This window comes from Nerophis ophidion, linkage group LG19, assembly GCF_033978795.1.
Source record: "Nerophis ophidion isolate RoL-2023_Sa linkage group LG19, RoL_Noph_v1.0, whole genome shotgun sequence".
NCBI classification, from domain to species: domain Eukaryota; kingdom Metazoa; phylum Chordata; class Actinopteri; order Syngnathiformes; family Syngnathidae; genus Nerophis; species Nerophis ophidion.
Genome location: NC_084629.1, coordinates 23,389,404 through 23,413,440, shown reverse-complemented (window position 1 = coordinate 23,413,440; position 24,037 = coordinate 23,389,404). Strand labels below are relative to the sequence as shown.

Sequence of the window (24,037 nt, the reverse complement as noted above, 5' to 3'; positions counted from 1 at the left end):
CCCGCGGCTTTATTCCTTTTAAAATTTTGGCCCACTCTGTATTTGAGTTTGACACCCCTGCTCTACAACAACAGGTGGTGCTGCTTAGTCAGTTTATGGCATCATAGTTTCTAATATTTGCACATGGTGCCATCCGCCCAAAATAACAAAGAAGAACCTGTAAGCTTCCCCCTTCCTTCTGTCACCGTTTTGCTCCTATACCCTGCTTCTTCCATCCATCCATTTTCTACCGCTTATTCCCTTTGGGGCCTATCTCAGCTACAATCGGGCGGAAGGCGGCGTACACCGTGGACAAGTCGCCACCTCATCGCTGGGCGAACACAGATAGACAGACAACATTCACACTCACATTCACACAATAGGGCCAATCAACCTATCCCCAGGTGCATATTTTTGGAAGTGGGAAGAAGCCGGAGTACCCTGCTTCTTCTTCTATGTTATTTTTGGTGGAATGCACCATACGCAAATAACAGATTTTTTTTTTTTTTACTTGCGAAACGGTTGGAGTGAACCATTTTTTGTGTTTTTGGAGTTTGGGCAGTAATTTCAGTCCATATTGAACTGTCCACATCTCTATCTTTATTTAAACTTGTAACTCAAGTTTTTTTGTTTGTGTGTGTTCATAAACACATTTTCATAGTGTTCCTCCTTATTTGTGTTCTTTTATGTGTAGAGACTCCAGTCGCTACAGTTTAAGGTCACGGGACATCCTTGGTTGGTTCCAAGAGCCAACATAAGTCTCAGTAAAAAAAGTCTTTAGATTTGCTGCTATGGTCATGGGATAAATTACAAAAGGATCCAAGGCTACCTGAACTCATCACTTTGGGGGACTTTTAGGACATTCTAAAGATTGAGAAGCTGTTTTTAATGGGCACTATACTTCTTTTTTAATTGCTTTTATTGTATATACGTATACATATTTTTTAACCTATTGCATGCTTTTATGTTTATGTTGTAAGTAATTTTTGCTTTTAAGTTTAGTGTGTGACTTCTACTGTTTGTTTTTGTTGTATTGATGAAAGTTGTTTTTTTGCTGCACTCTTGGTCAGGTCTCTCTGTTGCGATCCGCTGCTCGGATCTCCACATATTGTTGCTTATTGTTCCATTTTTGTATCACTCTGTTGTTTGACGTCTTTTTTTCCTGTTTGGTCTGTCACCATGGTAGCTCATTAGTTCACCTGCCCCTTATTGTCTACGCACACCTGTTTCTTCTAACCAAGTCCCTTATTTAAGCTCGCCCCTTTTCTTTATTCTTTCTGGGACTCTAATTTGCCTTCAAGCAACATTCACGACTGACTTCTACACGTACAGTATGTATATTCTCGCTAGCTTTTCATGCTAAGCCTTTGTTTTATTCCATCTCTCACGCTGATGAATTGTTTTTCCTTTTTGTGTGCCTTTGTGCCAGTCCTAGATTTTCTGTTTTCTATTCCTAGCTTTTATGGTAGTGCCCTTGGTTTGTTTTGTCTGTTAACTCCAGTATTTTTGTTCGTAGCCTGCTTTTGTTAAGTTTAATAAATCATTTAAACTTACCGTTGCTGTGTTCATGTCGACGCATCCACGAAGGGACAAATTTGTCATCACTATGCCAACCAGTCGTAATACTCTCGTGTCAAAGAGATTTGAATGTCAATGAGTTTTTACCTGGTTAAATAAAGGAAAATAAAAATAGAATAGAATAGTGTGAGGTGTAATGAGGAGATGAACACCACAGTCATTGGTTTGTGATTATTTTATTATTTAAGTGTTAGTCAGAAAGTACACCGGCAGTGTTGTCATACATGTCAAAGTCATATAGAATTGTACAAACGAGTCAAGAACCTTCTTCATACACAACTAGTTGAAAAAAAACAAATGCCTGCCAGCTGTGATGTGCGGCAAATCTCCAAGGTCGGTGTGTGCGTGAAATAAATGTACATATACAAAACACATATATCTGTGAAATATTTAGTACAGGGGGGTCCAGACTTTTAGGCCAAAACCTGCATACTGAAAAACCCGACAAGGTAGGGGCCGGATTGACAATTAAAGTCCTGCTATCTTAAAAATGAATCCTATTTAAATACACTTTGTGTTATAGGACTATTATTTCTGAAAGTATAATTTTCATTTTGGCGGTTTTACAATGTACCACATGCCAATAAAAGGACTTTGGACACCCCTGGTTTAGTTGAATCCATTCTGTGAATATTGTATTGATAGAAAGTGCTGACGTCATTTACAAAGCCATAAAAAAAAAAAAAATCATGTGTGTGCTTCAACACCAAGTTTTGGCTCAGGGCTGTCTCGTGATTGCAAGGCCACTTGTTTGATCCCCGTTGTTCGTGATGCGGTGTCACGTGACAGGGAGCATCATCGTCATCAGTGTGTGAAGGAGGCCATGTGGTGAAAGCACAGTGTCACCCAGTGGGAACACAGCAAACATGTTTGGAAGGCAGCCAAAAGGAAACCATGGCAACGGCGTCGCTTTAAGGCTTACACACATTCCGCAAAAACAAACCAAGCTACGCTCTACATGAGAAAGACGTTTGTGTGTGGTGTACTTATAAATAATAATTATCACAGTTGTCACGCCGGATGTATTGACAGAGCTGGGTCAACCTGCAGGTTGTGCCGTTAGCTCGTTTTTTTTTTTTTTTTTTAGATCATTAAGTTAAAAGTCAAACTTGTGATTTGGTGTCTAACTTTCCACCACCTTGGCTGTGCGTCATGTGAGCCAGCTCTGTGAATATCAGGCACCTTCATCCTTTCCCTGGACTCATAGAGGAAGTAGAAGTGCACCGCTTCCTGCCAGGGGGGGTTCCTTGCTTCCTGTCAGAGTCCAAGGCTGTGTCTCAAATGGAATACTTCCGTCAGTCAACCGAGTCAGGTCAATTTTGACGGTGTAGTTCTGTCCCAAACCCCCTGCTTCAAATGAGGGCTTTTAGTTTAGAAGCCCCTCCCCTTCCCTCTATGGAGCCAAGATGGCGACTGGTACAGTTAATGTCCAATACCGCACACTCACCATTTTGACCACTTACTTCTCATTGTGATCGCACTCGTGCACTCAAAAGTGTAAGTACGGAAGTGCGCCGATTGAGACACAGCAAGGAAGTGGCTTCACTCTTCTTCCTCCTCCTCTTCCTCCCCAGCCATCACCTCCACCAGCAGTTCGGCGGTGCATGTGGCCTCCCCCAGACTGTTGACCGCCTTCACCGTGTATTTGGCGTCGTCGTCTCCCGACACCTGTGGAACACAGTGAAGAAGATTCAAATTTGGCGACACAAGCAGGTATAAGGTTGGGGGGAATGATTGATTGTTCAATGCATCACGATTGGGATTCTGATTCAATTAACATCTAAATATCGATTATTTAAAGGCCTACTGAAATGAGATTTTCTCATTTAAACGAGGATAACATGTCCATTCTATGTGTCAGACTTGATAATTTTGCGATATTGCCATATTTTTGCTGAAAGGATTTAGTAGAGAACATCCACGATAAAGTTCGGAACTTTCGGTGCTAACAGAAAAGCCCTGCCTCTACCGGAAGTCGCAGACGATGACGTCACATGTTGATGGCTCCTCACACATTCACATTGTTTTTAATGGGAGGCTCCAACAAAATGAGCTATTCGGACCGAGAAAACGACAATTTCCCCATTAATTTAAGCGAGGGTGAAAGATTCGTGCTTGAGGATATTGATAGCGACGGGCTAGAAAAAAAAAAAAACGCGATTGCATTGGGACGGATTCAGATGTTTTTACACACATTTACTAGGATAATTATGGGAAATCTCTTATCTTTCTATTGTGTTGCAAGTGTTTTAGTGAGTTTAACAGTAACTGATAGTCGGAGGTGTGTGTCCACGGGTGTCTTGACGCCAGTGTCTCAGGGAAGTCGACGGTAGCTTTATGGACGGTGCAAGCTCAGCTGATCTCCGGTAAGAAGCAACTTTTTACCACAATTTTCTCACCGAAACCTGCTGGTTGACATTCGGTCGGGATCCATGTTCGCTTGACTGCTGTGAGCCATAGTAAAGTTTCACCTCCGGGAAATTTAAACAAGGAATCATTGTGTGTTTGTGTGGCTAAATGCTAAAGATTCCCAGCTCCATCTTTCTACTTTGACTTCTCCATTATTAATTGAACAAATTGCAAAAGATTCAGCAACACAGATCTCCAAAATACTGTGTAATTATGCGGTTAAAGGAGACGACTTTTAGCTGTGTGTGTGTGCAGCGCTCATATTTCCTAACAGTCCGTGACGTCACGCGTACACGTCATCATTACGCAACGTTTTCAAGAACAAACTCCCAGGAAATTTTAAATTGCAATTTAGTAAACTAAAAAGGCCGTATTGGCATGTGTTGCAATGATATATAAACTATCAGACTGCGTGGTGGGTAGTAGTGGGTTTCAGTAGGCCTTTAAGTGTGTTAAATAAAGGAAGGCAGATTCTAAAATGTGGAAATAGCGTTGACACAAACAGAGAAAAACACAGCAAAAGGAGAGGACCACTAACCACTAAAGTTTGCTTTAAAGTGAGGTAGTGAAACAACAAAAGGACTAGAAATTGCATTGACCTATGTGCGCAAACCGCCCATACGGGTGAGTGGAACTGAAATGCTTGAATGTCCAGGGTGAGTGGAGTGTGTTGATGTTGGAATGGTTAGAATGGTTTGAGAAATGCGATATATTGAGAGGTTTGTATATTTTCCATCCCTTTTAAATGGAATTTCTGGTAATTCCAGGAAATTGGGGAATCCTCGGAACAGGGAAACATGCTTGTTTGCATGTCTAGGGTGCGTGGAGTGTGTGGATGTTGGAACGGTTCCAATGGGTTGAGAAATGTGGGATATTGAGAGGTATGTATATTTCCCATCCATTTCCATCCATTTTCTACCGCTTATTCCCTTATGGGGTCGCGGGGGGCGCTGGTGCCTATCTCAGCTACAATCAGGCGGAAGGCGGTGTTCACCCTGGACAAGTCGCCACCTCATCACAGGGCCAACACAGATAGACAGACAACATTCATACTCACATTCACACACTAGGGCCATTCCCATCCCTTTTAAATGGAATTCCTGGTAATTCCAGGAAATTAGGGAATCCTCGGAACAGGGACGTACAGGGAATGTCCAGGACGAGTGGAGTGTGTGGATGTTGGAACGCTTCATGTGGGATGTGAAATGTGGGATATGCTGAAGTTTGTATATTGCCCATACATTGTCAATGGGGAAAAATTCTGTGAAAACGGGGAGTTTTGGAAAATGGAAAATATATTATGCCTTTGATATCTCGAAAGAGCACTGGTGTGTGGCTTGTTAAAAGGTCTAAATCGGGTAAAAAATGGCGCAAGATTTTGGGCATTATCGATCTTCGGAATATGCCCATTTATCTGGATTGAAATGTCCTGGAAATCTAATAATTTCGGGAAAACCGGGAATTTTTGAAAATATTGATACAAGCACAATTGTCCTCGCCTCGATTATATGAATGGGCTGGTGTTGGAAAATGTTGACGTAGTAACAGTTTGAACTAAGAAGGGATATTTGGGAAGTCCTGGAATTTTGGGAAAACCGAGTATTTGTATCGGCTCACGATTCCCGTATTACGTTTTGAGACTTGAATGGTTATTATTGGATGAAAACTGTGGGCTGTGGCCTCCGGCTAACTTTTGCGGCGGAAAATTAATACTGAATAGATGCTTTTTCGGGTGTAGAATACTAAATGTGTGATTGCTTGGGCACTCACACAATAACACAAGTCTAACTTTTAGCAGAGTAACCAGTTAAGATGTCATTAATGATCGATTGACAGTTGTATTGAATTGTGAGGAGTCTAAATATTCCTACCCCTCCTAGCAGGAATGTGACTTGTGTCAATGGCAATGGCCAGCATTGAGCTCTGACCTCAGAAATGACCAGACTGCATTTTCCGTCCTCGTCGTAGTCGATCTGGAAGTGTCGAGTCTCCTTGATAGGCTGCTCGTCTTTGTACCACACCACCTCGGGATCGGGGTAACCTGCGATTGTAAAGAGCGCTAAGCGTCGTGAACGGACAGGACTTCAGAAAGGCGGGATTGGTGGGTACCATCGATCTTGCAGTCAAAGCGGGCGGCGCTGCCTTCAACCACCTCCACGTCCTTGATGACCGCGCTGAAGGTAGGCTTGCACTCCACTTTCTGCTCCAGCTCCAAGCACTCCAGGAACTGGTTATCTTCTACACACGCAATTCAAGAACCACGTTGGCTCATCCCTGTAGCAGCTAAGTTACCCAACCCCCATTCTCGTTTACTTGCATCTTCCCATCTCCGACTTTACAAAGACATTATTTTCACACATTACCCAACCTCAACAACATTCTGGGAAGTTGTGGTCTACCTTCAGTGGGCGAGCCCCTCTTGGCGCTGACCCCGGCCATCATGGCCATAGACGACAGTCTGCCGATGGCTCGCACCGCGTGACCCGTTTTCTGCCAGGGAACCACAAGCATTCACTTCCTGTGTCAAGCATGAAGATGGTGTTGGAGATGGTAGATGTCCTGCGGTTTACCTGCCATTTCCTCCTAAGGATGTACTTCTTCATTCTCTCCTTGGACAGCTTCTTGGCCTTCATGGTGTTGGTGTCTTGCTTGAGCCAAGCGTGTTCAAAACACTGAGGACAGGTCAGACGCGTCCTGCAACGCCACACAGCTCGTTTGTTTTGTTGCTCTCTTATCGCTATCCCCCCTCAAACTAGAAGACCTCCTTACTTCATGTCCTTCTTCAGCAGCTGGGTGATAAAGTCTTTGGCGTTGTCCGAGATCTCATCGAAGGCCTCGTCCTCAAAGTCCCACGTGGCCGAAGTCACGTTGGCCAAAGTCTCGTTGTCGTCGTCGCCCATGAAGGGCGAGAGACCGCTCAGCCTGTTGGGACGCATGCAGGGAAAAGTTTCACATAGAGATAACAGCTTTTTTCCAACACTGAATGACTGAGGTACTCACAAGATGTAACAGATTACTCCAATACTCCACATGTCAGTTGGGTAACTGATAGCTTCATAGTTGATCACTTCAGGAGCCACAAACTCTGGTGTCCCAAACAGAACTTTGAGAGTTCCAGCATTTTCTGCAGGAGATCACAAGGTCAAAGGCGGTATTTTTGTATAACTGCCAATGCTGCCACGCGTGTCACCACCTAGCCGCCTGGCGAGGCCGAAGTCAATGAGTTTGATCTTGCTGCCCATCTTGTTGACACACATGATGTTTTCCGGTTTGAGGTCAAGGTGCACGATGCCCTGCTTGTGGATGAAGCCCACCCCGTCCACGATCTGCAGCATGTACTTGATCACTTCGCGCTCCGATAGCTCAAAGTCTTCGTCGATGATGCGCTCAAACAGCTCGCCACCAGAGATCCTACAAACCACGTTCCAGAAGTATTTTGTTAGGCGGGAAAATTACAAAGAAAGCGTGTAAGAGGGAGAAAAGCTGTTAGAAAGAAAAATGTTTGTTCGTGTATTGATGTCTGCCGTCAGCCGATCAGCAGAGTGGAATGCTGTATCACCTACATCTCCAGCACCATGACGATGTCAGACTTGCCCTCGAAGGCGTCAATGCACTGGACAAGCTTGGGATGATGGAGGCTATTCATGATGCCAATCTCTTGCCGGACGTTCTCTTTGTCCTTGGCTGAGTACGCTTTGATGAACTTCCCTGCCCATACCTTCTTGGTGGCCTTCTCCACGAGCTTGAAGACTTGTCCGAACTTCCCCCTGCGTGCCAACACAACACATTCACTCACTAGGGACTTCTGTGCATACAGGGCAGCGGCTAATGGAGTCAGTTGCTTGTCCAGAAGCAGCAGAAATATGAACAGGCGGGGTCTCACGTTCCCAGCCTCTCTTCCACGTCGTACAGCTCTTTCACCTTCACGTCTGCTCGGACCGCCACCTGTCTGTAGTCTGGCTCTTTCTCTGAGTGTGACACATAAGAAGACAGGGTCAAAGGTGGCGTCATTAACTATGAACAACAACCCCTATTTGTCCCCCCATGTCATCAACAGTAGAACAGGAAATGTGAGTATTGTACCGTCATCCTCTTCCTCCACCTCATCCTGGTTCTCTGTCAGGACAGGTAAAGGACATGTTAGCCCACTTAGATTGCATCAGTCCACGTTTATCTGCGTGACGACTTACCATCGTCCACTAAGCCCACTGTTATAGCCTCTGACTCAGCGCCCGGCTCGCTAATTCCGTAGATGTTCTCTGCTCGGACCCTGAACTTATACTGGCGTTCCGGAAGAAGATTCTAGAAGTGAACGGGAAGTTGATGAGACGATTTTGTTTCAAGGGTGGAGCTCACACTCAGGAAAGGGAATTTATATGGGTGAAGATATGGACATTGACATAGATACAGTATAACTATGGACGTAGTCGTGGACATGGACACACTTGGATGTTGTAGGATGTGCTGTTGCAGGACACCAGCTGTGTCCACTTTTGGTCCACAGAGTCCCATATCTCCAGGTGGTACGACTGCACGGCGCTGCCGCCGTCATAAGTTGGACCATACCAGGAGAGCGTCAGACTAGCCCGCTTGACATCTGACGTCGCCGGAACCTTTGCTGGGGGGTCGGGTTTATCTGAGGAGACACGAACGATATCAACAGGATTATTGGAGATTCTGGTGACCATTTTTTGTAGTTTCTTGACGTTTGGGCTTACAAGAGGTTTATTTTTCAAATTGTCCTTTCTTAAATTACTAAAATGTTCTCTTTTTTTTTTTGACTTCGATGAACGTTTCCAGGACGCAAATCTGGTCAGGATTATACGGCATGGCAGAGGTCAGTCGAGGTCACGTGAAGGATGAGCTGACAGGAAACATGTGACCGGTGGAGCGCTCGCTCTGCTGCCATAAAAGGTATCAAACAGCCAGCGCACCGCTGCAAAGGCTGCGTTTGTGTTCCCAAAACAACGTGAACCTCTCCGACATGCTGCGTGTCAACCAACATGGAGGACTTGAGCATGATGACCTAAGGAATTGAAGCGAGACAGCACCGACTTTCCTTCAGGCATTTTTATTTGGGCAAATATTTTGAAAGCATCGATGCCAAGGCCTTAAAACGGGGGTCGGTAACCCGCGGCTCTCTCGTGCATCCTTCTTTATTTGCACCCTATTTTCAGAAATGTATGAAAATAGAAAATCATTGCATAAAGAAAATTATCATTTATTTTAATTTGGTTTCTGTTGGAGTTAGAAATCCCACTGTTTATTATGTTTGTGTTTATGCTTCACTGATGAGAGTTTTTGGCGAGCGCGGTTTCGTCCTACTAATTTCGGCGGTTCTTGAACTCACCGTAGTTGTGTGGACTGTGACGGTTTTCTTTACATGTATAATTTATGCCACTCCTTCTTTGTCTCATTTTGTCCACCAAACCTTTTATGCTGTGCGTGAATGCACAAAAGTGAGCTTTGATGTTGTTATTGACTTGTTGGAGTGCTAATCAGGCATATTTGGTTTGATTGGTTGATTGATTGATTGAAACTTTTAATAGTAGATTGCACAGGTCAGTACATATTCCGTACAATTGACCACTAAATGGTAACACCCGAATACGTTTTTCAACTTGTTTAAGTCACTGCATGACTGCAAGCTAATCAATGCTAATATGCTATTTAGGCTAACTGTATATACATATTGCATCATTATGCCTTGTTTCTAGGTATATTTGAGCTCATTTAATTTCCTCATGTCTTTTGTGTATTTAATTTATTGTTGCATGTCTCATCACACATTATCTGTATGTAATATTGGCTGCATTTCTAATAGTTGCGTGTGCGCGATGTTGTTCCAGACCACAGCAAACGTTACCCAACTTGCTGAGGTTGTAATAAATCCATTAGAAGAAGTCAGCCTGTCGTTTCCTTTAAAGGCCTACTAAAATGAGATTTTCTTATTCAAACGGGGATAGCAGGTCCATTCTTTGTGTCATACTTAATCATTTTGCGATATAGCCATATTTTTGCTGAAAGGATTTAGTAGAGAACATCCACGATAAAGTTCGCAACTTTCGGTGCTAAGACAAGAGCCCTGCCTCTACCAGAAGTCGCAGATGATGACGTCGCAAGTGTGGGGGCTCCTCACATATTCACATTGATTTTAATGGGAGCCTCCAACAAAAATTGCTATTCTGACCGAGAAAACAACAATTTCCCCATTCATTTGAGCGAGGACGAAAGATTCGTGTTTAAGGATATTGATAGCGACGGACTAGGAAAAAAAAACGGAAAAAAAAAAAACGTGATTGCATTGGGACGTATTCCGATGATTTTAGACACATTTAGTAGGATAATTCTGGGAAATCCCTTATCTTTCTATTGTGTTGCTGGTGTTTTAGTGAGTTAAATAGTACATGGGCGCCAGCGCCCCCCGCGACCCCAAAAGGGAAATAAGCGGTAGAAAATGGATGGATGATAGTAGGAAGTGTACATCCACGGGTGTCTTGACGCACAGTGTCTCAGGGGAGTCGACGGTAGCTATGGACGGGGCAAGCTCAGCTTTTCTCCGGTAAGAAGCGACTTTTCAACCACAATTTTCTCACCGAAACCTGCTGGTTGACATTTCGTCGTGTTTCATGCTCTCTTGACCGCGCTTCGATCCATAGTAAATTTTCACCTCCAGGAATTTTAAACAAGGAATCACCGTGTGTTTGAGTGGCTAAAGGCTAAAGCTTCCTAACTCCATCTTGCTACTTTGACTCCTCCAATATTAATTGAACAAATTGCAAAAGATTCAGCAACACAGTTCTCCAAAATACTGTGTAATTATGCCTTTAAAGCAGACGACTTATAGCTGGGTGTGTGCGCAGCGCTCATACTTCCTAAAAACCCGTGACGTCTTGCGTACACGTCATCATTACACAACGTTTTCAAGGCGAAACTCCCGGGAAATTAAAAATTGCAATTTAGTAAACTAAATAGGCCGTATTGGCATGACTGCGTGGTGGGTAGTAGTGGGTTTCAGTAGGCCTTTAACCTGGACTCACACATGTATACCGTTGGCCATTCTAAGACAGTAATTTCCAGGAGTTATCTCACTCTCTGGGAAGCCTCCATTTTACTAATGTTTTCCATTCCAATGTTGTAAAAATGTGTAGAATCAATATCAAAATTTCAACATCTCTATCAATGAAGATCCGCGTCAGATAGTCATTTGGATAGTAGGTTAGTATAGCTAATATCGACATTTACGTCATGTCTTGCCTTCATTACAAGACTGTATGCTAAGATGGCGACTATTGAAGGTGCACACATACCATTCGGGACCCAGACTACCTACTGAATTGAGTCAGGGTGCATGGAAAGGAGGGCGCAGTGACGCTTACCCACGATGGTGAGGTTGAGTGCCGCCTGTCGGAGGCCATATTGGTTCCTCAGCTCGATGGTGTAGCAGCCGCAATGCTCCTGTTGGCCACTAGAGATGGTCAAGTGACTGCTGCTCTCTGTGCTGGTGATGGTGATTTCCGGCGTGCCCTCCTGGATCTGAACACAGGTGTGCGCGTGCACGTTTACATGCGTTGCAACTTGGTAGCATCGGTCTGGGAGGGTACTCACAGGCTTCCTGAACTTCAGCCAGGTGCAGTTGATAGGCGGCGCGCCAGAAAACTTGCAGGGGATCTCCACCTTCTCTCCTGCCAGGATCTTCATGTCCTCTGGGAATTGAAGGATGAGCGGAGGCAGCGCTGTACACACACACAACGCGTCACTACCTGTGTGTGAGTGTGTGTGTGTGCGTGTTGGTGTGTGTGTTACCTTGCTTGGGAGGCGTCTTGGCTGTGGGTTTCTTTATGCGAGCTTCACCTGAAGACCAAAACATGAGTGTGTGAGCTACTGGTTGCCAGGCTTGCGCGTGACCATATTTGGGCATCCTTTCCTGTTCTCGCATCACCGAATCCATTTTTCCAATCACCTCCATGATGGACCTCTGCTAGTCTAGCTCTACCTTGTCTTGCCAAGCAAGTAGGACGTCAACAGTCAATAGGGATGCTGGTGTTAATAGGGATGCTTAAATGTCTATTTTAAGTTAAAGTTAAAGTACCAATGATTGTCACACACATACTAGATGTGGCGAAATTATTCCCTGCATTTGACCCATCACCCTTGATCACCCCCTGGGAGGTGAAGGGAGCAGTGGGCAGCAGCAGTGCCGCGCCCGGGAGTCATTTATGGTGATTTAACCCCCAATTCCAACCCTTAATGCTGAGTGCCAAGCAGGGAGGTAATGCTCCAGTCCAAAGGCAAAACCCAGTAACTCAATTTTGGTCAAAACTGAGCTGATAATAATTTTGGAGTTCCTAGGTGATATGCTTCACATTAGTGTATGCGAAATTGTAATTTGTTCCGTAAGTAAGCTGTTACGAGCATGGCAGGAACTAGCAACTACCACATAACCGCGTAGATACAACAGAAAAACCTAGTATCTCAAGGGACCAATCGGAGCTTCTTTGTCAGTCGCCTTATTGTCTTTAATGAGACATTTGCACGAATGGGGGCTGACGGTCAACCTGATTTTGTGATATGGCACGAGGGGATATTTGGAAGATTGGCCCAGGACGTTGCAAGCACCTTCATTAAATGTATTGTTCTTGATTCTTCCCCTTGCATACTCTTTTGGGCAGATAACTGTGGAGGTCAAAATAAAAACTGGAGGCTGTACACGGCTCTTGCCCAATGTGCAAACGCAGAATGGGGCCCACCCGAGATTGTGATAAAATATCTGGAGAAAGGGCACACGTTCATGAGAGCAGATTCAATCCATGTCTCAATCGGCAAGAAAACGAAAGCTCAAGAAAACATCTATACGTTTGATGACTTTGTAGATCTTTGTAAGACAGCATCAAAATAGATTGGTTTTCCTTTGTTTTCTCAAAATCAGGTAGAGGTGAGTTACTAGGTTTTGCCCTTGGACAGGAGAGGGTCCCGTTTTTATAGTCTTTGATATGACTCGGCCGGGATTTGAACTCACAAACTACTGATCCCAGGGCGGACACTCTATCCACTAGGCCACTGAGTATTTTTTTTTGTTTCAACAGCTAGCACCATGCTATCAGCCTGGAACAATCGCACACGTGCACTTAAATTTGTACACACAGACACACACACACACACACACACACACGCACACACACACACACACACACACACACACACACACACACAGGTGCGAGGTAAAGACATGAGCGTGTGCTGTTCAGACCTGTAGGGGGTGACAGTTACAATGTACCATGTGACACTGATGAATGTGCTCACGCTAACAAATGTACACAGAGACGATTTAAAATAGCAACATCAGCCTTGCCAGTGTGTGTGTGTGTGTGTGTGCGTGTCAGTGTGTGTGTGTGGGTTTGCAGTGGGAAGCAGTGATCCCTGCCTGCAGCTCCTTATTGGGACAAAAGGAGCGAGGCTGCTGCTGCTGCATATTTTGGAAACTCACTCTCTGAGGTCGGAGTCTTCTTCTTGGAATTTTTGTCTGCCGGAGAGTTTTCTGGAGGGTCTGTAAAAGACAAACCTCAATTCTATAGAGTCTTTTCCGACCCCGGGTCTCCGCCCGTGTGATAGTAAAGGAAGACGTTCTCACCGTCCACCAGGACCATGCAAGAGCACTCGGCGTGGCCCGCAGAGGTCTCCACCTTGCATTTGTACTGGCCTTCATCTTCTGGGAGAGCTTTGTCGATGGTCAGCGAGCAGAGGCCCCCTGTGAACACACACGAAGAAAAAAATCAACTCGTTGACCTATTTTGGCGTTCATTCATTCCTGCGTGACGTCATTTAGTCCATGAGTACACGTCAATAAGTGCGTCAGTTCTGACAGTTAAAGTTAAAGTCCCAACGATCGTCACACACACATTGGGTGTGGTGAAATTCACTGTGGGCTGGACTCTCACTATTATGTTAGATCCACCATGGACTAGACCAGGGGTCACCAACGCAGTGCCCGCAGGCACCAGGTAGCCCGTAAGGACCAGATGAGTAGCCCGCTGGCCTGTTCTAAAAATAGCTCTAATAGCAGCACTTACCAGTGAGCTGCCTCTATTTTTTTTAAATTGTATTTATTTACTAGCAAGCTGGTCTCGCTTTGCTTGACATTTTTAATTCTGAGAGAGACAAAACTCAAATATAATTTGAAAATCCAAGAAAATATTTTAAAGATTTGGTCTTCACTTGTTTAAATAAATCCATGAATTTTTTTTTACTTAGATTCTTATAACTTTCAGAAAGACAAATTTAGAGAAAAAATACAACCTTAAAAATGATTTTAGGAATTTTAAACACGTATACCTTTTGGGCATTTACATTCCTTCCTCTTCTTTCCTGACAATTTAAATCAATGTTCAAGTAAATTCATTTTTTTTTATTGTAAATAATAATAAATAAATTTTTATTTAATTCTTCATTTTAGCTTCTGTTTTTACGACGAAGAATATTTGTGAAATATTTCTTTAAACTTACTTTTATGATTAAAATTCATAAAAAATATTCTGGCAAATCTAGAAAATCTGTAGAATCAAATTTAAATCTTATTTCAAAGTCTTTTGAATTTCTTTTTAAAATTTTTGTTCTGGAAAATCTAGAAGAAATAATGATTTGTCTTTGTTAGAAATATAGCTTGGTCCAATTTGTTATATATTCTAACAAAATGCGGATTGTATTTTAACCTATTTAAAACATGTCATCAAAAATATATATTTATTGTGAGAAATCATTAAGATGATCAGTGTTTCCACAAAGATAAATATCATTAATTATTAATAATAACATAGAGTTAAAGGTAAATTGAGCATATTGGCTATTTCTGGAAATGTATTTAAGTGTGTATCAAACTGGTAGCCCTTTGAATTAATCAGTACCCAAGAAGTAGCTCTTGGTTTCAAAAAGGTTGGTGACCCCTGGACTACACTCTCACAATATTATGTTAGATCCACTCGACATCCATTGCACTGGTCGCCTTGGGGGGGTCCCCACGTCGGCGGTCCCTTCCAAGGTTTCTCATTGTTGTCCCATTGGGTTGAGTTTTTTCTTGTCCTGATGTGGGATCTAAACCGAGGATGTCGTTGTAGCTTGTGCAGCCCTTTGAGACACTTGTGATTTAGGGCTATATAAGTAAACATTGAATGATTGATTGATGGAAATTTGTCCTCTGCATTTGACCCAACCCCATGTTCACCCCCTGGGAGGTGAGGGGAGCTCTGAGCAGCTGTCTGTGCCGCGCTCAGGAATAATTTGGTGATTTAACCCCCAATCCCAACCCTTGAGTGCCAAGCAGGGAGTCAATGGGTCCCATTTTTTGTAGTCTTTGGTGTGACTTGGCCGGGGTTTGAACTCACAACCTCCCAGTCTCAGGGCGGACGCTCTAACCACAAGGCCACTGAGCCTTGTGTAGACCTCTTCTAAATCTTTGACCGCCATTGGGCACTTATCGGAAATGACTCCCCCCGTTTACCCTTCTTCACAGCGAATTGCAACCACCACCAGTTAGTCCCGCCCCTTCCGTTATTGTACGGCGTAGCTCAGATGGTGGCGCTGCCGTGCCAGAAACTTGAGGGTTCCAGGTTCGGTTCCAGCTAGTCCTTGCTCACGCTGGTGCACGACTGTGAAGGAACGTTTGGTGGTAGCCGGAGAGGCCATAGGCGCGAATTGGTCGCTGCGCTTCCGTCAGTCTACCCCAGGGCAGATGTGGAAAATGTAGCTTACCACCATCAATGCTTTAGTTCTATGTGAAGCCATCATTATTATTGTTAACATAGCCAAAATGGGTTGGAAGTGTTCAACTATTTGGACTACCGTATTTCCTTGAATTGCCACAAGGCATATAGTATGCGCCTGCCTTGAATTACTGCTGGGTCAAACTCGCTTCCCAAAATAATTAGCGCATGTTTAGTATTACCGCCGGGTCAAACTCGTGACGTTACGAGTAACACTTCCCCTGTCATCATTTTCAAAATGGAGGAGGCTGGTTTCAATACCGATAATTTGAAATCGCATAAAGGGAAGAAGATTAAGAGCTATTCAGTAGGATTTAAGGTCCAAGCTTACATCAAACTCAAATTTTTACTGCATGCCTTTGGTAAGTGCCGGAGTGAGAAGAGGTTTTAAAATAATTAGCGCATGCTTACTTTTACCCCATGCCTTTGGTAAGCGCAGGAGGGAGAAGAGGTTTTAAATTAATTAGCGCGCCGGCGGCAATTCAAGGCAATACAGTACTTTAAATGGTATCAGTGCTCTGCATTTTGCCACACTTATGCGCTCAAAATAATTAGCATAAGTACAGAATAGCGCCATTTGAAACACAGCCTCGGTCCCTCCCCTTTTGCTACGTAGCCAAGATGGCGACTTTTGAAAGTTGTAATCGTCCAGGGTTGCGCACTCGGTATTTTGAGCGCACTGCATTTTGCCGCTCTTGTTGAACTAAGTATTCAATTGAGATACGGTCCAACCCGTCTTCGTCCCCTGGACTGCTACACTGTTAGCATGCTAACAAAAATGCTGCTGTAGTTGAAATGATACATTTTGTTGTGTCGGTCACATGACGATGGATTCCCATCATCATCATCATTCACACTTCCTGTTCCATAACAAACAAAGTTTGATGGTGACTTCCTAGCGACGTGCGGGCTAAGAGTCTTCACAGTGTGTGTGTGTGTGTGTGTGTGTTGACCTCTGACCTTCATTGGCGAGGACGATGAACTTGGATGGTTTGATGAGTTTCCCGTCCAGCGTCCAGCTGGCCACGCCGTCACCCGCGGTGGAGACACGACACTGCAGGCGAAGACGTTGTCCATCCAGCACCGTGGCGTCGCTCAGCTTCTCGGTGAACTGGGGCGCCTCGCCGCGCCCGCCTCCGTCCACGCAGTTGTTGGCCGCCGCCTTGTGGCCTTCGCCGTTCTTGTCCGCATTCGCCGTCTTCTTCTCAGGGGTGGGCGTGTCGGGGGTTTTCTTCTTGTTTAGGACGCCACGGAAGTCCACCTGTGGCGTGGCGTTGGCCTTGCGATCTTTGACCCCCTTCAGGTTGGCCTTGAAATCCATGGTCGGCGAGGCCTCGCTGCCCGAGCCTAGTCCGGATATCGGTGGTGACGGCTGGGCGTCCCGGCGGCGAGTGGACGTGGAGCTGCGGCCCCCCCGCCCCACCTCTAGTGCACCTCCTCCCGGCTGAACTCCCTGCTTTCTACAAAGGGATGTGGCCTCCTCCTTCTTCTGGCCCTCCGTCTGCTCCTGCGTGGCCTCCTGCCACCGTGGTCCGACTCCTCTGCCTCCTCTGCCTCCTCTGCCTCCCTTCTCTGGGCAAGCGAGCACACAGACAGATGGAGCGAGAGAATAAACAGCTGGCTTAAAGCCCCTGGAAGAAGAGGAAAGGCCACGCCCCCTCTAGCTGAAGGGGGTTGAGGGGGGGCTGGGGGGGTGTCCACCCCAAATGTTACATCACAAGTGACTGGTGTGGCCAAATAAGGTCATTGAGCCAGAACACACATGAAGACGCCGTCGCCGGTTCCCACGTCGCCCGTCCCGCCGGACGCCGCCTTCCTCCCCGTCAAACATGTCACCTGTGAAGCCCAAGTGAGTGATGGCGGGGACACACTCGATCAGGAAGTGACGTCACCATCAACACACCTGACGGCCTGCCTGGCGCTCGCAGCGTGAGCGCCGGTGGACTCACGGTGGCTCCTAAGCTCTCTGAGAGACAAACAGGAAGTGGCGGCTCTGATTGGGTGAGCCGATGGTCGGATTAGAGGAGCTTTAGGGAACGTGGGCATGTAGGACGGCCCGTGGGAGGGATGGAGGGGGGAAAGACGATGGGGGAGGGCTGGAAAAAAAAAGAGGAACTCCGTGATGGATGAAGAACCGTTTGTTCGACTTTGACGAGGAACCCCCCCCCCCCCCACCCCCGAAACGACGATCCAGAAGTTGAAATGCGTGTGGTGTTGTTGATGCCCTCTTAGAAAGATCCACGCAGGAAATGAGGAGGCAGGAATAGGCCAAAGTAAATTGTCCTCATCCCTGGAGAGGAGACAGGAAGTATTTCTCTGGACAGAGCATGTGCGCGCACACACACACACGCATGCACGCACACACACACACACGTTTATATGTAGTAGCACAGTTGAGGTCTCATCAGCAGCTTCGCCTCCAGCAGAGTGTCACCTTTGACCTGACAAAGGTGGCCACACGTCCATTTTGGGGACACAAAGATTTTGTTGTTATTGGAAACAAGTCAGAGCAGCGATGGAGTGACAAGCCCCGCCTTCCTGCTCATTGATTGGTCGGCATTTGATTTTCACGTGACCTTTTTGTTTGCACTCTGCTTCTTCCTCATTTTTACAGCAACACACTTTTTTTTATGGAAAACTTGAAAACAACAAATCGCTCAGGTTTGATTTAGTAAAGAAGGCCTTTGATCTGTAATGTATTGTAATATAATGTATATGTATCATCATGTACTGTATAATGTATCATAATGTACTGTATATGTATCATAATGCGTTGTAATGTAACATTATTATACATAATATATACGTACAGTATTATGTGTTTTAACACTCTATACATAATACAATTCACCTACACATAGAGTGTAGTAGTCCCCACATCCCCTATACTGTACATGCACACACACAGACACACACACACAGACCCTCACGTTAGACACACACACACACACACACACACACACACACACACACACACACACACACACACACACACACACACACACACACACTTGTCTGTGTTAGCTGTATGAAAGAAAAGGAAACCCAAAGTCCATATATGGTCAACACCAGCCAGGACACTCGCGCTCACACACACTCACATGCACACACACACGCACGCATTCACACACGCGCCCACACACACACACACACACACACACACACACACGGTGTACTTGTAAAAAAAGCTTGTAAAAGTGAAGTGAAGATGACAAAAAAAGACTTGTTTAAAACTGACATGGACTTTAATAGGAATACCCTCGTGTGTTTGTTAGTGTGAATGTGTGTACGTGTGTATATATATACGTTGTGTATTAGTGTTTGTGTGTGCTTGTTTGTTAGTGTGAATGTGTGTATATGTGTATATATATATATATATATATATATATATATATATATATATACGTTGTGTACTAGTGTTTGTGTGTGCTTGGTGCTTGTTTGTAAGTGTGAATGTATGTGAATGTGTGTGTGTGTGTATATATATATATATATATATATACATTGTCTATTAGTGCTTGTGTGTGTTTGTCAGTGTGAATGTATGTGTATATATGTATATATATGTGTATATATATATATATATATATATATATATATATATATATATATATATACATACATGTAGTGTGTTAATGTTTGTTAGTGTGAATGTGCGTAAATGTGTAAATATACATTGTGTAATATATATATATATGTATATATATATATATCATATATATATATATATATACGGTAGAAAATGGGAGAAAAAAATAGAAGATTAAAATAAAATAAAAAAAACGGTCTTAGCCTGGGCCCTGGAGTGGGGGTGCAGACTGAGGCCAAGGGAAAAAAACAACAACTCATAGCCATGGTACACAGCCCTCTTACATGTGTGTAAGAGGGAAACATCAAACATCAAAGAACACAGAGGACATTAAAGACATTAAAGCAGCAGATACAACCAGACACTTCTACATACAGCTATGAATAAAAACTAAAAGAAACATATCCACTGTGGTGGCCTCTGCGGTGCTCCACGCCATCGTCCGCTGGGGTGGAGGGAGCATGGCCAGAGACAGGAGCAGACCCAACAAAGCAACCAAGACAGCAGACTCCACTCTCGGCCAGTGTCCAGTCCGCATGGATGAGCGTGGATACGTCCAAGGTGACTGAGGTGTCCGACACCTGCTCACCCAGCCAAGAAACCACGAAGCCTCTCCGTCCCAGCGCTCAGTGCTAGCTCCGCAGCCCTGTCCCCTCATCCGCACCTCCTCCAGTCCCTCCAAACTCTGCAGTCCTGTCCCCTCATCCGCATCTCCACCAGTCCCTCCAAACTGACTCTGGTGTAGCAGAGATCCAGCAGCTGGTCTCCATGGCCAAAAGGCTCCCGGGAGGCAGATCCAGAAGTCCACAAAAAAAAGCACCACAGAGGTCACGAAAGTGCCACCCCTTGTCACACAGTCCCAAAGGGTCCCGGACCAAAAGGCAAAAAAATATAATAAGACATGAAAACAAGAGGGAAACACAAAAGGATGACACAAGAGCACAGAGCTCCTGCCAACAGCAGCCACTACAGCAGCGCCATCTTGGAAAAAAAAAAAAAAATGTGTTTTTGTGTGTGTGTGTTTCTTAATGTAAATGTATGTGTATATTTATATATATATACATTGTCCATCCATCCATTTTCTACCGCTTATTCCTTTTCAGGGTCGCTGGGGGCTATGGCGCCTATCTCAGCTACAACCGGGCGGAAGGCGGCGTACACCCTGGACAAGTCGCAACGTCATCGCAGGGCCAACACAGATAGACAGACAACATTCACACTCACATTCACACACTAGGGCCAATTTAGTGTTGCCAATCAACCTATCCCCAGGTGCATGTCTTTGGAAGTGGGAGGAAGCCGGAGTACCCGGAGGGAACCCACGCATTCACGGGGAGAACATGCAAACTCCACACAGAAAGATCCTGAGCCTGGGATTGAACCAAAGACTGCAGGACCTTCGTATTGTGAGGCAGACGCACTAACCCCTCTGCCACCGTGAAGGCCATTGTGTGTTAGTGTTTGTGTGTATGTGTGTGTGTTGCTGTGTTTCTTAGTGTGAATGTTCGTGTACATATATAGTATGTATGCGTGTGTGTTTGTGTGTTATTATGTTACTTAGTGTGAATGTATTTGTATGTGTATATATCAGTGGCGGGCCTTTTGTTTCCCACCCCGGCTTTAAGTGATGTCCGACCTCAAAGATTACCTCTCAAAATATCATAATTGATGTCACCACAGGACCATTGCTGCAGAAATACTATACAGGAACACATTTATGCCCCACTGAACATCGAAACACATCAACAGTATACAAAACAAGTTATTTTATGCAGCATTTAAAAATCAATTAAAACGTGTCAGCAATTACAAAAAAAACGTATACCGTAAAATTCTCTGCCTCGCTTATGCAAATTCCAGGCAGTAAAGTTTGATTCAAAGTACACGCTTCTCAAATATATGTTAACTGCCCTGACCACATGATGCGAACAAATACACATGTAACAATGACAAGCATGACACACTTTAAAAACTAGAGTTTACAACTTTTAATGGTAAGAGAACAGCAACTGTCAACAACTTGTGACCTGATTGGCTATCGCAACTGTCTCTCAAATTCATCCGCTAACTATCCCGATGAGTATCCAATCACCGGACGCGTAAACGCCACGTTCAATGTGAGGCCATCTAGAAGGCCTTACTGACAACAACTCGTGATGAATGGCTATCACAACTGTCTGTCACCTGTATTTGCCCGTTCACTCACAGCAGGGGTAGGGAACCTATGGCTCTCGAGCCAGATGTGGCTCTTTTGATGACCACATCTGGCTCTCAGATAAATCTTAGCTGACGTTGCTTAACACGATAAGTAATGAATAATTTCGCTGGTAATCACAGAGTTAAAAGTAACGTTCAAAATATAAAACATTCTCATGCATTTTAATCCATCCGTTTCTATCGCACCAGTTTATTTATTATTGGTTAGCTTCAGAGTAACAATGTTATTGAAAAGAATAAGAGATGCATGAATTCAGTTCAGGGGGGTCACTGGAGGCTATCTCAGCTGCCTTCTGTCGGAAGGCAGTGTACACCCTGGACAAGTCGCCACCTCATCACAGGGCCAACACCGATAGACAAACAACATTCACACTCACATTCACACACTAGGGACCATTTAGTGTTGCCAATCAACCTATCCCCAGGTGCATGTTTTTAGAGGTGGGAGGAAGCCTTAGTGTGTGTAAAAGTCTTCATTATGTCCTCACTGTGTAAATGTACTAGGTGCCTAAATGTACTTCATGTGTCTGAAAGTCCTCACTATGCCTCATTATTTTTAATTTTCCTCATTATTTGTAAATGTCCTCACCGTTTAATGAGATTTTCTTATTTAAACGGGGCTAGCAGGTCCATTCTATGTGTCATACTTGATCATTTTGCGATATTGCCATATTTTTGCTGAAAGGATTTAGTAGAGAACATCTACGATAAAGTGGAGAAAAGCCCTGCCTCTACCGGAAGTCGCAGAAGATGACGTCACATGTTGATGGCTCCTCACATATTCACATTGTTTTTAATGGGAGCCTCCAACAAAAAGTGCTATTCGGACCGAGAAAACGGCAATTTCCCCATTAATTTGAGCAAGGATGAAAGATTCGTGTTTGAAGATATTGATAGCGACGGGCTAGAAAAAAAAAAACGTGATTGCAATCGCGTTGCATTGAGACAGATTCATATGTTTTAAGAAACATTTATTAGGATAATTCTGGGAAATCCCTTATCTTTCTATTGTGTTGCTACTGTTTTAGTGAGTTTAACAGTACCTGATAGTCGGAAGTGTACGTCCACGGCCGGGTGTTGACGCGCAGTGTCTCGGGGAAGTCGACGGCAGCTGTACGGGAGGCACAAGCTCAGCTGAGATCCGGTAAGTGGCGACTTTTTAACCACAATTTTCTCACCGAAACCTGCTGGTTGACAAGTGGTAGGGATCCATGTCCGCTGTGATCCATAGTAAAGTTTCAACTATGTGAATTTTAAACAAGGAATCACCGTGTGTTTGTGTGGCTAAAGGCTAAAGCAGTGATTCTCAAATGGGGGTACGCGTACCCCTGGGGGTACTTGAAGGTATGCCAAGGGGTACGTGAGATTTTTTTTAAATATTCTAAAAATAGCAACAATTCAAAAATCCTTTATAAATATATTTATTGAAAAATACTTAACAAAATATGAATGTAAGTTCATAAACTGTGAAAAGAAATGCAACAATGCAATATTCAGTGTTGATGTTGTAAGCATTTCACCAATCTCGCGCACTTTGCAAATTATACGTCATTTCTATTGTGCGCAAGCAATTTGCATATCGCAAGACAAGATTTAAGACGAGATTTTGTTTGAAAATGGTGCGACCGTGCAAATGGGTGGTTTGAGGACGGCTGAAGAAGAATTTGCGGAATTCTGCACAGAAAGGTACATGGAACAGAAGAAGAACACCGGCTAGGGTTAGGGTTAATAGCCAGAACTTCCAACACAATCAATATATAGCTGGAAGCAATTTCCAAAATTGCATTTTGCGGTTGCGCATTTTGCAAATTGCTCCCATTGGTATTGTGCTTACAACATCGACAGCTAGATTTTTTTTGTGGACATGTTCCATAAATATTGATGTTAAAGATTTCTTTTTTTGTGAAGAAATGTTAAGAATTAAGTTAATGAATCCAGATGGATCTCTATTACAATCCCCAAAGAGGGCACTTTAAGTTGATGATTACTTCAATGTGTAGAAATCTTTATTTATAATTGAATCACTTGTTTATTTTTCAACATGTTTTTAGTTATTTTTATATCTTTTTTTCCAAAAAGTTCAAGAAAGACCACTACAAATGAGCAATATTTTGCACTGTTATACAATTTAATAAATCAGAAACTGATGACATAGTGCTGTATTTTACTTCTTTATCTTTTTTTTCAACCAAAAATGCTTTGCTCTGATTAGGGGGTACTTGAATCAAAAAAATTTTCACCGGAGGTACATCGCTGAAAAAAGGTTGAGAACCACTGGGCTAAAGCTTCCCAACTCCATTGTTCTACTTTGACTTCTCCAATATTAATTGAACAAATTGCAAAAGATTCAGCAACACAGATGTCCAAAATACTGTATAATTATGCCGTTAAAGCAGACGACTTTTAGCTGTGTGTGTGTGCAGCGCTCATATTCAGAACAGCCCGTGACGTCACGCATACACGTCATCATTACGCGACGTTTTTAAGAAAAAAGTCCCAGGAAATTTAA

At 44.0% G+C, this 24,037-nt stretch overlaps 1 protein-coding gene across 1 annotated transcript; it reads right to left on the bottom strand.

Moving 5' to 3' along the window:
* Positions 1-1,717: 1,717 nt before the first annotated feature.
* On the bottom strand, positions 1,718-17,686 carry mylkb (myosin light chain kinase b). Its single transcript, XM_061879595.1, has 19 exons — positions 16,683-17,686; positions 13,598-13,714; positions 13,454-13,513; positions 11,773-11,820; positions 11,575-11,702; positions 11,346-11,502; positions 8,412-8,602; positions 8,157-8,268; positions 8,050-8,082; positions 7,850-7,934; positions 7,530-7,733; positions 7,160-7,377; positions 6,967-7,090; positions 6,736-6,888; positions 6,537-6,660; positions 6,366-6,456; positions 6,076-6,204; positions 5,895-6,007; positions 1,718-3,225 (listed from the first exon to the last, which is right to left on the bottom strand). Exons 1-19 carry the CDS (start codon positions 17,041-17,043, stop codon positions 3,100-3,102), a joined length of 2,574 nt encoding a protein of 857 aa, XP_061735579.1. The 5' UTR covers positions 17,044-17,686; the 3' UTR covers positions 1,718-3,099.
* Positions 17,687-24,037: the final 6,351 nt, after the last annotated feature.